The 14,062-nt window shown below is 42.9% G+C and overlaps 1 protein-coding gene across 2 annotated transcripts in view; it reads left to right on the top strand.

The window, feature by feature from the left end:
- egfra (epidermal growth factor receptor a (erythroblastic leukemia viral (v-erb-b) oncogene homolog, avian)) overlaps window positions 1–14,062 on the top strand; it is a 356,316-nt gene that overhangs the window by 204,598 nt on the left and 137,656 nt on the right. For both annotated transcript variants that reach the window (XM_078538585.1, XM_078538586.1), the window contains 2 exons: window positions 482–633; window positions 8,572–8,758. In XM_078538585.1, coding sequence (XP_078394711.1) covers window positions 482–633; window positions 8,572–8,758 — 339 coding nt within the window. The remainder of the gene's footprint in view (window positions 1–481; window positions 634–8,571; window positions 8,759–14,062) is intronic.

Here is a 14,062-nt window from a genome sequence, read left to right as displayed (position 1 = left end):
GTGGTGAGCTGCCTTCTTGAACCGCTGCAGCCCATGTGATGTAGGTACACCCACAGTGCTGTTAGAGAGGGAGTTCCAGGATTTTGCCCCAGCGACAGTGAAGGAACAGCGATATATTTCCAAGTCAGGATGGTGAGTGACTTGGAGGGGAACTTCCAGGTGGTGGTGTTCCCATCTATCTGCTGCCCTTGTCCTTCTGGATGATAGTGGTCGTGGGTTTGGAAAGTCAATATTATAACTAAATAATTTCACACTCAGTAATCACCCACTCATATAACCTGCTATTTTCCATATACTTATACACAATTTGGGCTCAAATAAGAACTGTTTTCAATAAAGTCAAGTAACTTGAAGTAAGTTGCTTTTTCCAGATTGATTTGTGTTGGATTGGCATGGATAGTAATAAATTTGTTTTAGCTTAATAATTGTTCAAATGCATAAGTATTTGTTTCCTTACTTTTTTTCTCTTTTATTATTGCAGTTTGTTCGGGCACTGAAAACAAACTAAGTTTATTGTCAACTGTGGATGAACATTACAATATTCTTCGCAGAACTTACAGTGCTTGTGAGGTAGTGATGGGCAATCTAGAGATAACCTTCATGCAACCATACCATGATGTGTCCTTCCTTAAGGTAATGTTTTTATATTTATGTTTTATTTATGTTTTTCACATCCAAGGCTAAGAGCAGTCATGTATTTCAGCAGCAGAAGTGGTGTAAATGCCTGCCATGTTGCCTTGTGGTCTTGCTTGTTCCATAATACATATATTTTTCCATCTCTTTGTTTTCTCTCTCTCGCTCTCCTTTTCTCTTTCTCCCTCTTTTTCCCTTAATTGGCCCTGTTAAAGTCACCATGCAGCCTTTTCAAAAATGTCTATAGTATTGCTTGGGCTGTGCCCTCCAGAAAAGGAATAGGAGTTATTGGACCTAAATCCTTACATTTATGATTACAGTTATGAACAACTCACTTACCACATTTTCGTCAATTCTCAATTAAAAGAAAGCAGGAAAGCTCTAGAAATTATGTGGCGTATTTTATAAACTCAAGATGAACCACACTCAAACATATAGCCTTAATGCCACCACCTCACTGGCATTGTGTGGAAACAGATACTTATAAAGTTGAAGAAAAACTAGATCTTTTTGCTTTTAAACTATGCTAAAGCTGAGCATTCAGGCAAAGTATTTTATTTCATTAAAAATTAAGTACTTTTGAGGTCACCTAATATAGGGAAACGCAGCAACCAATTTGTGCACAACAAGATGCCACAAGCTGCAATGACATTAATGATCAGATAATCTGTTTTGGCGGTTGTTGAGGATAAATATTGGCTGAACGGCAGGAGAATTCCTCTGCTCTGTTTTTGTAGTGCCATGGGATCTTTTTTATCTGTGAGGACAAATGGAGTCTAGTGTCATCTGAAAAATGGCACCTTCATCAGTGTAGCACTGCCTCAGCACTGCATTGAAGTATCAGCCTGAATTATGTGCTGAAGTCTCTGAAGTGGAGCTTAAACCCCTGATTTATATATATATATATATATATATATGGACAAATAGAAAAACAAATTAAAACAACTTCTATAAATTTAAATAAACATTTCTATTAAATAGAGTGTGTTTTCAATGCCTGTTTGTATAATTGCACATCGTTGGCTACACTGAATACAATGGGAAGAGGAACCCAGTGACAGCCACCTGTTTATCAATGTAAACCCTGAAGAATGTCTGTTGAATTAATCAGAGCTTGAAAAGATGTTATTTTTAAATGAATGTTTTCATCAAGAGGATTTCTGTTCACTGCCATGTTCTGAATCATCAAAACAAGTAATTGGAATCATAATATAACCAATATTTATAGGAATCATTGAGTGAAATTATGAAGTGATAAGTTAACCCAGTGTTATTTGTTAACATTGGAAACTATGTACACTTGTCCCTTGTAGTCCGGTAAAAAAAAGGTCTTATTTATTTCATTTTCAAAGACTCATTATTACCTCATGGGCAGAATTTCACGCCAGCCGGAAGTTTACGGTCCTGTTGAAGTAGATAGAGTTTAGAATGGCTCGCTGCACTTTACGATCCCGTCCCCGCCGCGAATTGGCCGTAAAATTCCAACCCATGTGTGTAATCTCTATAGCCATATTGGCTCAGTGGCTGCGCTTACATGTTTAGTCAGAAAATTGTGGGTTCGAGCCCCACTTAAGACTGGAGCATGCAATCCAGGCAGTCATTTCCGTGCAGTACTAAGGGAGTGCTACAATGTCAGAGGTGTCATCTTTTGGATGAGTCCTTAAAGGAAACCTCTTCTGTCCTGTCAAATGGACATAAAAGATCCTTTGGCACTATTTGATAAAGGGGAGAGTCCTCCCAATTCCCTGGTGAATATTTATCACTCATCCATCATGACTAAAGAAAAAGTATGTGAAAATTGGCTGCCATGTTTCCTACATTGCAACGGTGACTGAACTTCAAAAAGTGCTACCTTGGCTGTAAAGAACTTTTGAGTGACCTGTGGCTGTGAAGGACATTACATAAATATACATGCATTCTTCCTTCTGCATGAAATATTCTGCCAAAGTTGTGTCATCGCTCTCCATCATCTGTCATCTCTGCATCTTTTGCTTTATCCTCAGGTTTAATCCTTACTCCCTAATATCTGTTCATGCAATTACAGGACCTGGTTCCTGTAACAATTAAACTCTGTAACTGGGTACAGTAAGCTTGCACCTCACATGTATCTTTCCAGTCTTCTGAAAGGTGTACTATTTAATACTTTAGCAGGATAAGGCCAAGATAATTTATCACATTGCTTTAACTATAAACAGTACACAAAGAAATAGAATAATGCTTACAGCAAATTTCACCTCACTTCAACTTAGTTCTGTAACATGCACTGTAATGTAGAAAATAAGAATTATCCTACCCTGTACCTGTTGGCAGACTAAAATGCAATCTTCAGACTAGAGAATTGACTGCAACTGGTTGGACCTGAACTTAAATGAAATCTTTCACTGCTTATGTTTGGCATTCGTAGTAGCTCCCATGGACTGTTGCAGACACTGGCAGTTCTATCCTAGGTGTGGAATGGCTAAATAAACTTCCACCATCTCAGACTGAAGTTGTATTTGGAAGGCATTACTTTGTCAGCTTTCTTGTCTTGTTCTAATCTACATTTCCTGGTAGTTGAGTGCAGTGGATTTAGTCTCCAAGTTAACTTAATATCATTTTAATATAAATTACTCCAAAATGTTACAATGGAAAATAGGCAGAAATTCTGAAATATGACACCCCTCGGATCTTTCTCCCACGTTGCATCCTGGAGCACAGAACTATTTCAGTTATTTTCCCATTAATTAATTCCTTCACTTGGCATTGCATTTATCCACAGTAAATAACATTTTCTACTTATTGACCTAACTCCCAGGAGCACTCAGCATATTTTATTTGGTTTTCCTCAATTCTTTGAACCCCTTCTGCTAAATTTGGTGATTGGCAAATTTTGACAGGTCAATTTAAAGCACCAAATGATCTAAATCTAAATAAGTAAATAATAGTTGTGTTGGCAGCAACTTCTGTCGCACCTCACTAGTGAATTTTTGCCATGTTAATGCTGCTCTGATTACAATCATTGAAATTTCAGCCCACATCTGTAGCTTGAGTCCTATTCTACACCATCCTATTTGGTTGAGTACACATCAAAAGTCTTTGTGAAATATAAATATACCACATCTTTGGAACATTCCTTGTCTGCAAGGTCAGTCATTTCCTCAAACAGTTTCAGTAAATTTGTCAGCAGAACCTCCCTCCCATAAATCCATGCAATACGATATCCATGTAGGTTTGTTTCATCATATCTTTGTTTCAGGATGCCCTCTAAGAACTCATGTCAAGCTCACTATTTTGTAGTGCCCCTCTTTATAGACTGGTGGAAGGCTAGCTGCTCTCCAATCCTTGGTGTAGAATGTTTCTATGTAGAAAAATTCCCTAAATATGGTGTGGAAGATGTGACTGATTTTGATGGTCACCTCTTGAAATGATCTAGTATCAGTATTAGTGAGCCATCAACACCGGCAGAATTGTTTACAACCACAATCTGTAACTTCATGGCCTGGCATATTCCCCACTCTACCATTACCATCAAACCAGAGGATCAACCTTGGTTCAATGAAGGGTGCAGGAGGGCATGCCAGGAGCAGCACCAGGCATACCTAAAAATGAGGTGTCAACCTGGTGAAGCTACAGCACAGGACTACTCGCATGCCAAACAGTGGAAGCAGCATGCGATAGACAGAGCTAAGCGACCCCACAACTAACAGATCAGACCAAGCTCTTCAGTCCTGCCACATCCAGTTGTAAATGGTGTTGGACAATTAAACAACTAACAGGAGGAGGAGGCTCTACAAGTTTGCCCATCCTCATTGATAGGGGAGCCCAGCACATCAGTGCAAAAGACAAGACTGAAGCATTTGCAACAATCTTCAGCCAGAAGTACTGAGTGGATGACCCATCTCGGCCTGCTCTGAGGTCCCCAGCATCACAGATGCCAGTCTTCAACCAATTCAATTCATTCCACGTGATATCAAGAAATGGCTGAAGGCACTAGATACTGCAAAGGCTATGGGCCCTGGCAACATTCTAGCAATAATACTGAAGACTTGTGCCCAGAGCTGGCCATGCCCCTAGCCAAGCTGTTCCAATACAGCTACAATATGAGCATCTACCCAGCAATGTGGAAAACTGCCCAGGTATGCCCTGTCCACAAAAAGCAGGACAAATCCAACCTGGCCCATTACCGCCCCACCAGTCTACTCTTGATCATCAGCAAAGTGATGGATGACAGTGCCATCAAACGGCACTTACTCAGCAATAACCTGCTCACTGATGTTCAGTTTGGGTTCCGCCAGGGCCACTTGGCTCCTGACCTCATTACAGCCTTGGTTTAAACATGGAAAAAAGAGCTGAACTCCAGAGGTGAGGTGCGAGTGACTGCCCTTTACATGAAGGCAGCATTTGACCAAGTGTGGCATCAAGGAGCCCTAGCAAAACAGTCAATGGGAATCAGGGGGACTCCAATGGTTTGTGTCATACCTCGCACAAAGGAAAATGGTTGTGCTTGTTGGAGGTCAGTCATCTCGGTCCCAGGACATCACTGCAGGAGTTACCCAGAGTGCTGCCCTGTGCCTAACCACTTTCAGCGGCCTCATTAATGACCTTCCTTCTATCATAAGATCAAAGTGGAGATGTTCACTGATGATTGCACAATGTTCAGCACCATTCAGGACTGCTCAGAGACTGAAGCAGCCCATCTCCAAACGCAGCAAGACCTGGACCATATCCAGGCTTGGGCTAACATGTGGCAAGTAGCATTCACGCCACACAAGTGTCAAGCAATGACCATCTCCAACAAGAGAGAATCCAACAATCTCCTCTTGACTTTCAATGGCATTATCATCGCCGAATCCCCTACTTTCACATCCTGGGGATTGCCATTGACCAGAAACTGAACTGGACTAGCCATATAAACACTGGCTACAAGAGCAGGTCAGAGGCTGGGAATTCTGCAGTGAGTAACTCACCCCCTGACTCCCCAAAGCCTGCCCACAATCTATAAGGCACAAGTCAGGAGTGTGATGGAATACTCTCCACTTGCCTGGATGAGTGCAGCTACATCAACACTCAAGAAGCTCAACATCATCCAGGACAAAGCAGCCTGTTTGATATGCACCCCATACACCACCTTCATCATCCATTCACTCCACCACCAAGGAACAGTGGCAGCAGTGTGTGCCATCTACAAGATGCGCTGCAACAACTCACCAAGGCTCCTTCGACAGCCCCTTCCAAACCCACAAACTCTACCCCTAGAAGGACAAGGACAGCAGGTGCCTGGGAACAGCACCAACTGTACGCTCCCCTCAAAGTCCTGCACCACCCTAACTTGGAAATATATCACCATTCTTTCACTGTTGCTGGGTCAAAATCCTGGAACTCCCTCCCTAGCAGCACTGTGGGTGTATCTGCACCACATGGACCACAGTGGTTCAAGAAGGCAGCTCACCACCAACTTCTCAAGGGCAATTAGCAATGGGCAATAAATGCTGGCCCAGCCAGCGACACCCACATCCCGAGGAAGAATAAAAAAATCCACCTGGGCCTGCTTCCTTGCTTTCCTGTAAATGCCCCAACTGATCAGTGATGGCCACATCTGAAATTTCTCTCTCTTTTAGTAATCCTTTCCTCCCGCACAGAAAGTCCTTTTCCGTTTTTAGCGCTTTCTTGTAAATGTACAGTAATATTTGACATTTCTTTTAGTATTCCCTCAATCCTAACAGTGTTTCCAGTTGTAGCTCACCTCATTAGTTCCTTAACCTCCTTAACTTGGAACTGTGAGTGAATAATAATCTATGACCTGTAATTTTGTACTTGGAAGAAAAATTGTTTTTTTCCCTAATTTTCAATTTTATAGCTATTGTTGCCCTCAATTATATTTTCTCCAATTACTCTTCTTTCACATTTCCTGTCTCGATGGGCCGAATGCCCTAATTTCTGCTCCTATGTCTTATGGTCTTATGGTCTGTCACACCACTCAAAGAGTTGGTGGGGAATGCATTGGCTGTCCCACCAATACTGACTGCCCCGCAGCCATTTAACATTCAGCATGGTGTTAATTGGCTTGGGGCAAGATTTCCACCTCTGTCTGGGGAGGAAGTCCTGCCTTAGAGAGCTGCTGGCCAATCAGATGGCCAATAACTCCGTAGTCCCAGCTACAGCTGGTTCGAGAGGTGGCCACTGCTGGGACTGCTGGGAGCCAGTCTACGAAGAAGAGGGGCTAATGGAGGCCGGACTGAAGGCTGCCAGGCCCCAGCAAGAAGAATGAGTGGATTGGGGGAACTCGTTTTAAGTGGCCAAGGGTGGCTGGGAGGTGCGGGATGGTCGGAGTCAAAGGGGAATATGACCTTGCCTCCAATGGGCACAGAGGACCCTCAAAGGAGGCTCCTCCCCTCCCCTTGCCCAACACCAGCCCTCGCAGCTAAAGCTGCTGGGCAACCCACTGGCCATGGGCCTCCCCTTGCCACGGGTAGAATAAGGGCAAATTGAGGCACTTAAGTGGCTGTTAATTGTCCACTTAAGGTTCTCAATAGGCCCAAGGGTAGGCCAGCCGCCCATGCCTCCACCTTCGCCCAGAAAATGGGAGACAGGGCAGGAGCAGGCAGGTAGGCGGCAGGCAGGCCACGTGCTGCGTTTTACAACAACCCCCCCTTCCACCCCGCCTTCAAACCTGGTGGCAGGGGAGCCTAAAATCCCACCCTTAAACTCTACCGCATTTGTCTCTGATCTCCTCTGCCATCTCCTTGTTCCTACTTATGATCAGATCTAATGGTACTGCAGCTTGAGTGAAAACTTTGAGTATTTGTTCCATGTAACAACCTGATGTAGTGTCCTCACTGGTGTTTCCAGCCCAATGGCATTCGGGTTTTTTTTGCAATCTATCTGGTAAGTTGGAGTCACCTGTAACAACTTGTATGATTTATGATTTCTTTTAAATATATGGATATGGCATGTGGGAGACATCGTCTCTCTCTTACCAGCCCATGTGTATCAGAGGGAGCAACAATGGCCAAGAACTTGATGCATGAAAATTAGAACACTGCTGAGTTTCTAGAATTTGATGTACAGTGTTTCAGTAAATAAGAGGGTAGTACCACAACGGCATGTCATGTATAAAATTAATGTATATACCTACATGTATAAAAGCCTTATAATTGCCTTTGACTTAGTCATCTGTTACTACCGTAAACAGTTGCAAACCTGTAACTGGGTTCGGCACTATGCATTCTGAGTAAATGGTATATAATTTCCTATGAGTGCTATATTTTCGTCACTATCCAATTTCCTGGCAGTTTCTGTCACATGCTAATAATTCATTGCGCTAAGAACTAAGTAATTATCAAGAAATTCAAATTAAGCCACATAACTAACACAGAAAGTAGGAATTGGGTGCCCAAAAAAATTTGCATCATATAATTCATATTATTCCAGCATAAGACTGCGCTATCCCTCTACTGCAGCAAATGGTTCACTTTCTGATTCATTTTCTATTAAATCACGGTTCCCTGGTGCTCTGCCTCTCTCCCCGTCTGTGTTTCTTCCTCATATTAATGATCTCCTCCACTCATTATCTGACCCTGTCCAACTTTTTCCTTTGATCCCATTCTACATTTATCAACTTCACATTACAGTCTGTACTCTTGTCGTGTGATGCGTTCTGCACTGCCTTCAGTAAAGACAAAGAAAACCTTGGGAACTTAAGTGAGGTACTGAAGGGTGTTGATGCCTACTGTGTTGTACCTGCACAAAGAATCTTTGTCTGCTGGAAAACAGAGCAGGAAATTAGAAGAGAGAAATTGACAACTGCATGCATGAATGACCGTTCCATGTTTATAATTTGTATATCTCTTGTAGCTACTTGTAGCTTTCGTATGGTCATGGTACTTCAATATCACCGGATCCTTCTGATAAATGATTTTCCAGCATATAATACATTATGTGCTTTCTATTGATTTACAGAGTATTCAGGAAGTTTCAGGTTACGTCCTCATAGGGCTCAACGAAATTTCAAGGATCCCGCTGGAGAATCTTAGGATCATCCGGGGTCACCAGCTTTACGAAGACAAATTTGCTCTTGTTATTTTGTTAAACTATAAGCAGGAAGAAAGAATCGGGCTTAATGAGTTACCTTTAAGAAATCTTACAGGTTAGTTTGATGTGTTTTATCAATGCAAAATGATAAGAGTGCATTTTAAATCAAGCATAATGTTTATTATTACCCACCCCTAATTGCCATTGAGAAGGTGGTGAATGGCCTTTTTGAATCAATGCAGTGTAGGTACAGCCACAGTGCTGTTAGGTTGGGAATTCCAGGGTTTTGATGAAGGTAGGGTGATATATTCCAAGTCAGAATGATGTGTGACTTGGAAAAGAATCTGCAGCTGGCAGTGTTCACATGAGGTCCTTGCTCTTCTAGATGGTAGAAATGGCAGGTTTTTACTATCACCTGGAAGAATACGAGCTTGCACCTACAGTTATCCACATGGTAAATTCCAGATCTCTGCTCTGATTCTGGGGGAGCACTGACTAGAGGGAAGAAGGGTTAAGGGAAATTGGAAAGTCAGTCGCCTAAGCAGTTGGCTACTGTGCTGCATTGGGAACGGGTCTTCATCCCACCATCAACTAATGATGTTTGACAAGCAGAGACTCCAGTGGGAAGGAAGAAAAATAATCTCTAAGTTATCTATGTTGTGACATATACATTGCGGTAGCACATCATTTAGATTGTGTGATGTTTTTATTTTTAGATCAATTATAGCATGCTACAGTAACTTGTTTGTCATAGAATGTACATTTAGTGATCTCACAAGATACTCCAGAAACATTTAAATGGATTTTCAACTAATACTGGAGCACCATAAACCATCACTGTAAAATAATGTTACCTAAATGGTTGTGGAGCACAAAGCTGATCTGTTGTGGAGTCCTGATATTGGCATGGCTCTAAATGAACCAAGTGATGGGAAGATGTATGTATCCAAGTAAAGAAACAGAGATATTGTAGTGATTGGCTTTTTATGTGATATACATATAAAATCGACAAGATAAGCTTTTCTTAGGGACTTACTGGAGTCCCTGTAGACTATTACATTTATCCTTATGTTTGTAGTATTACCATGAACTCAGCTGCCCAGTGTTGATGGTTAAAAACAAAACATGCTGGAAACATTCAGTGGGTTAGGCAGTGGAGAGAAACAGACTTAACATTTCAGGTCGATGATCTTTCATCAGAACTCCTTACCGGAGCCTGACCTGTTGAGCATTTCCAGCATTACTCAGATTTCCAGCACCCGCAGCATTTTGCTTTTTTTGTTGATGGTTAAGATGTTTTATTTCTGAGATGGTATCTTGCAAGTAAAATTGGAGATTAGGAAAGATATGTCAAAAACGATTCCTAAACATCAAATAGTTACCAATCCTTTAAATGAGTTTCATCTTTTAAGTTTCCCAGTGCGTGCAGCTTGCCACACAAGTTTAGCTCGGCCAGAGTACAGACGGCAAACCTGCTCACTGACATTAATCAGTGCTCCTTTTTAATTAGCTACTATGAAGTGCACAGTGGTGGTTCAAATTTACTTTGCTGCCAAACTCAGGAATGTAGCTCCCCTTTGTTTGGCATCACTTCAGGGCAGAATTGCCAGCCAGATGGTCGAAGGGGAGCTATAGCCTGTGTTTCCTGAAATAGAAACTTTATACAGGCAGCTGGCTTGCTGTATTTAAAAGAAACCTGAATCAGCAGTTTATCTAAAATGTTCAGCTGTACCCATTCTTCTGCCAGGTAACTTTCAGCTCCAGCTGTTCTCCATACCAAATTTACCTTCGATTCATACACAGACAAGGCTATTGGTATGGGATCTGAAACCAAAAGAGTAACTTGGAACAATATAACATGTTTCTGATTTCAGCTTTGAGTTAGGAAAAACGTTAAATACCTCCTGTATATAATGATTCTTGTTGGATGATTTACATCTACTAAATATGGAACACTATTGCTGAAATTTGCCTTGCAAATTAACCTTTCAAAGATAGAAAGCATGGTGCAGAGAAATATAGGAAAATGGTACAAACAGGAACACTAGCTGCAACTGCCCACCTTGATACCTTCTCAAACTGCCATGGTGGGTTTCAAACTCACATTCTCTAGATTATTAATCCAGGTCTCTGCGTTAGTACCATTATCACCATATTACCGCACTCCCAAATGAGGCATAGCAACAGTCATCCTCTGCTTCCTCTCCCAATGGCTATCTTTCACGTGCAAGCCTGGACAGTAAGTTTTAGAAGTGCTAAGTGGCCTTTGCCCCTCTGCTGGAGTTAGATGAGAAAGAGAGAGCAGGGCTCATTTTTTTCTTTTTAAGGGCTCCATGTGAGATTTTCTCGAGGGCTACTTTTTGATAATTGGGTCCACTTCAGGGGCTCCTTTTTCATTCTCACTAATTCCTTTATTAGGTGATGCAGTAACATATTAACATTGCCTTCTGTATGTGTTGAATTTTTTTTAGTGTTTTCATCTTTAGATAGATAAGGTATCATAAATACAAAATAAGATAATTTTGTTCATTTATTATAAATAAATCTCCCGTACTCTGTTTCCAAATTAAAATTTGAACTGCTTGGCACAAGACAAGTTTTTGCGAATGAGTCTCACATCTGCAGCACCTTTTAAAAATTAATTGCAAGTATTAACACTTTCCAGCAGTCTTTGGTTTTATTCTGTTAGTTTCTTTCCCCTCAATACTCCTGTTTTAAATGCTGAGGAACACATCAGGATACTGACGTCCAGAGGTCGAACTGTGCAACAAGGGGAGTAGACACAAATTAATTCTGCAACGCCAAGCCAACCATCAGATAATGAATGGTTTAATTCACATTTCAGTAATTTTTCCAAACTAATGCATCTTCTCACTTGATCATCCTCACTTTAATGATGCATAGATTGGATTAATGAAAGGAACATTAATTATGGTTCTTTATGCCCATATTAAAAAATAAAGGACATGTGTTTTATTCTTAATGGAACTGGTTAGGGAGAATAAATATTTAATGAAATCATAAACAAAAAGAACTCATAGAACATAGTTCCAAGATAGCATAAAGCTACCCTAAATATGAAAATCTATGCTTTCAAAGTTCTTCGTAAAAATATTGGGTTGCATTTTATGTGCCCCTGCTGGGTGTGTTTCTGGCGGGGGTGGGATGGGGCATGTAAAATAAGGCAGGTGCCCACCCCACCATCTCCCACCCATCTCCGAGCTCACCCACATATTAGAGAGGGCGGGCGGGCTCCAAATCGGCAGCCCGCCCGCTATATTCGAATAGGTAATCAAGGGTCAATTAGGCTTGTTACCAAGCCAGTTGGCACTGATAAAATGCTGCTCATGCCGTAAAACATTTGGTTTGGGCAGTCAGACAGGAGGGAGTCAGCCCAATTTTTTCAATGAAACCTTCAACGAGCGGGAAGGGAGGAGGGGGAGCGGTTTTGATCTTCAGGGGCTGCCCTTTGCAGATCGGCGGGTGACCCTTCCAAGGTCAAACCACCCCCCCTTTTCTTCCGAAACCCCTGCAGCCTTAAACCAAACCCCTCCCCCAAACCCTGTCCCTCCGTGACCTGCCGAAACCCTTCCTGCCCAAAGCCTGTACTTACCAGTTCCCTGGGCCTGCTTACACTTCTTGCAGTCCCAGCAGTAGCCATTAATGTGCTCTTGGCGCTGCGGGGCTGATGGAGCTGCCGGCCAATCAGGTTGGCCAGCAGCTCCAGAGCGACGGGACTTCCTCCCCAGTGAGGAGGCAGAAGTCCCACTTGGCCCTTGTCAAGGCCGCCAGCAGCACATTATGGCTGTGGGGTGGGCCAGCGTGGAGCTGACTTTGCTTCCGGGGTGGGGAGGTGGGGGGGGCGGGCGGGGTGAGGGGCGAGCTATCTGCCCAGCCCCTCCCCCCCACCCCCCCACGGTGTTCTATTCAGCCCATTATTATTTCATACACATGTAGATTTCAGTCATATTCCCCGATTCCCTGGCGACAGAAGATTCAGTGAAGCCCCTCTTCCCACCCACCTCCATCAAACACACATACATGCACCCAGACACACACACACATGCACGCACACAGACACACACACATATTGTAATCAGCCCCTCTCCCCTACCATTAACACACATGCCCCTCTTTTAAACCATTCTGCTCCTCTCACTGAGCAGCCAAAATTTGGGATGCACTGTGCAGCCCCCCACCCCCACCCCCACCCCAGCCGAGACACAGGCCCAGCACTCGTTACCTCTGTCATGATTCGACCCCACCACTCCACCCTCAGCCAAGATATGGGCCCGTCCTCCCCTCCAAGACTTGCCCCATCCACCGCCCCCCCCCCCCCACCCCCGCGCCCTTCTGATGGGCACTCACTTCACTCAAGGCTGTGATGGCTCCACCAGGCCTGCTGTGGCCTCTTTACCAGCGGAGACTTCCACCTCCTTTAATTTTCTAATTCGTCTCCTGGCCTCCTGGATGATGTCCAATGATTGCTGATAGTGCAGCCAAAAGTCTCCTCCATAGCAGCAGTGGGACCAGCCAGAATAACTTATCCAACTCCTCCAATTATACGCTCCCTCCCTCCTCCTGCTCCTCCAATCATAGATTCTGTCTCTTGAGGATCAGCAAGGTCATGAGGAAGGGAACTTATGATTGGAAGAGCTGGAGTAGCCAGCATGGGAGAGACAAAACCTGTGATTGGAGGAGCAGCTCCTCACAGATTCTATCTCTCCCATATCGGAGGACGACTTACTCTCATTTGTTGCCCCCGTCATTGAATTTTCCAGGCTTTTGAGGGCAAATTCGCCCACCGTCCCCATGCATCTTGAATTCTGAAAGGGAGGCTTATTCGTTTATGCCATTGAGTAGCTTAGTTGGATATTTCAGGAGGTTTACAAGTTTGATCATGTCTTTGCTAAATTAACTAGAATTAGTCAATTTAGATCTAGTAATGTGTAAAGATGCAGGATTTGCCTCAATATTCCTGAATTACAGGAAGGAAAAATAAAAGCAAAATACTGCGGATGTTGGAAACCCGAAACAAAAGCAAAAATTGCTGGAAAAACTCAGCAGGTCTGACAGCATCTGTGGAGAGGAAGACAGAGTTAACATTTGAAGTCTGTATGACTCTTCTTCAGAACTGAAGAGAGGAAGGAAAATTGTCCAACATTCCTGCTTCTGATTGCTACCCAGTAAAGCCTCAAAATGTGGGAATGGTATATCTTGATAGAATCAGGTTTTGGTATGTTGACCCACAATCACTTAGCCTTCTAAAACTTACTATCCAGGCTTACACATAAAGGATAGCCATTGGGAGAGGAAGCAGAGGATGACAGTTACTATGCTTCATTTGGGAGTGTGGTAGTACAGTAGTAATGCTACTAATGGGTTAATAATCAAGAGAACAAGAGTTCAAATATCACCA

This window comes from Cetorhinus maximus, chromosome 3, assembly GCF_964194155.1.
Source record: "Cetorhinus maximus chromosome 3, sCetMax3.hap1.1, whole genome shotgun sequence".
Taxonomy (NCBI): Eukaryota; Metazoa; Chordata; class Chondrichthyes; order Lamniformes; family Cetorhinidae; genus Cetorhinus; species Cetorhinus maximus.
Note: the sequence above shows the minus strand (reverse complement) of the source record. Positions and strands in the feature narration are given on the sequence as shown.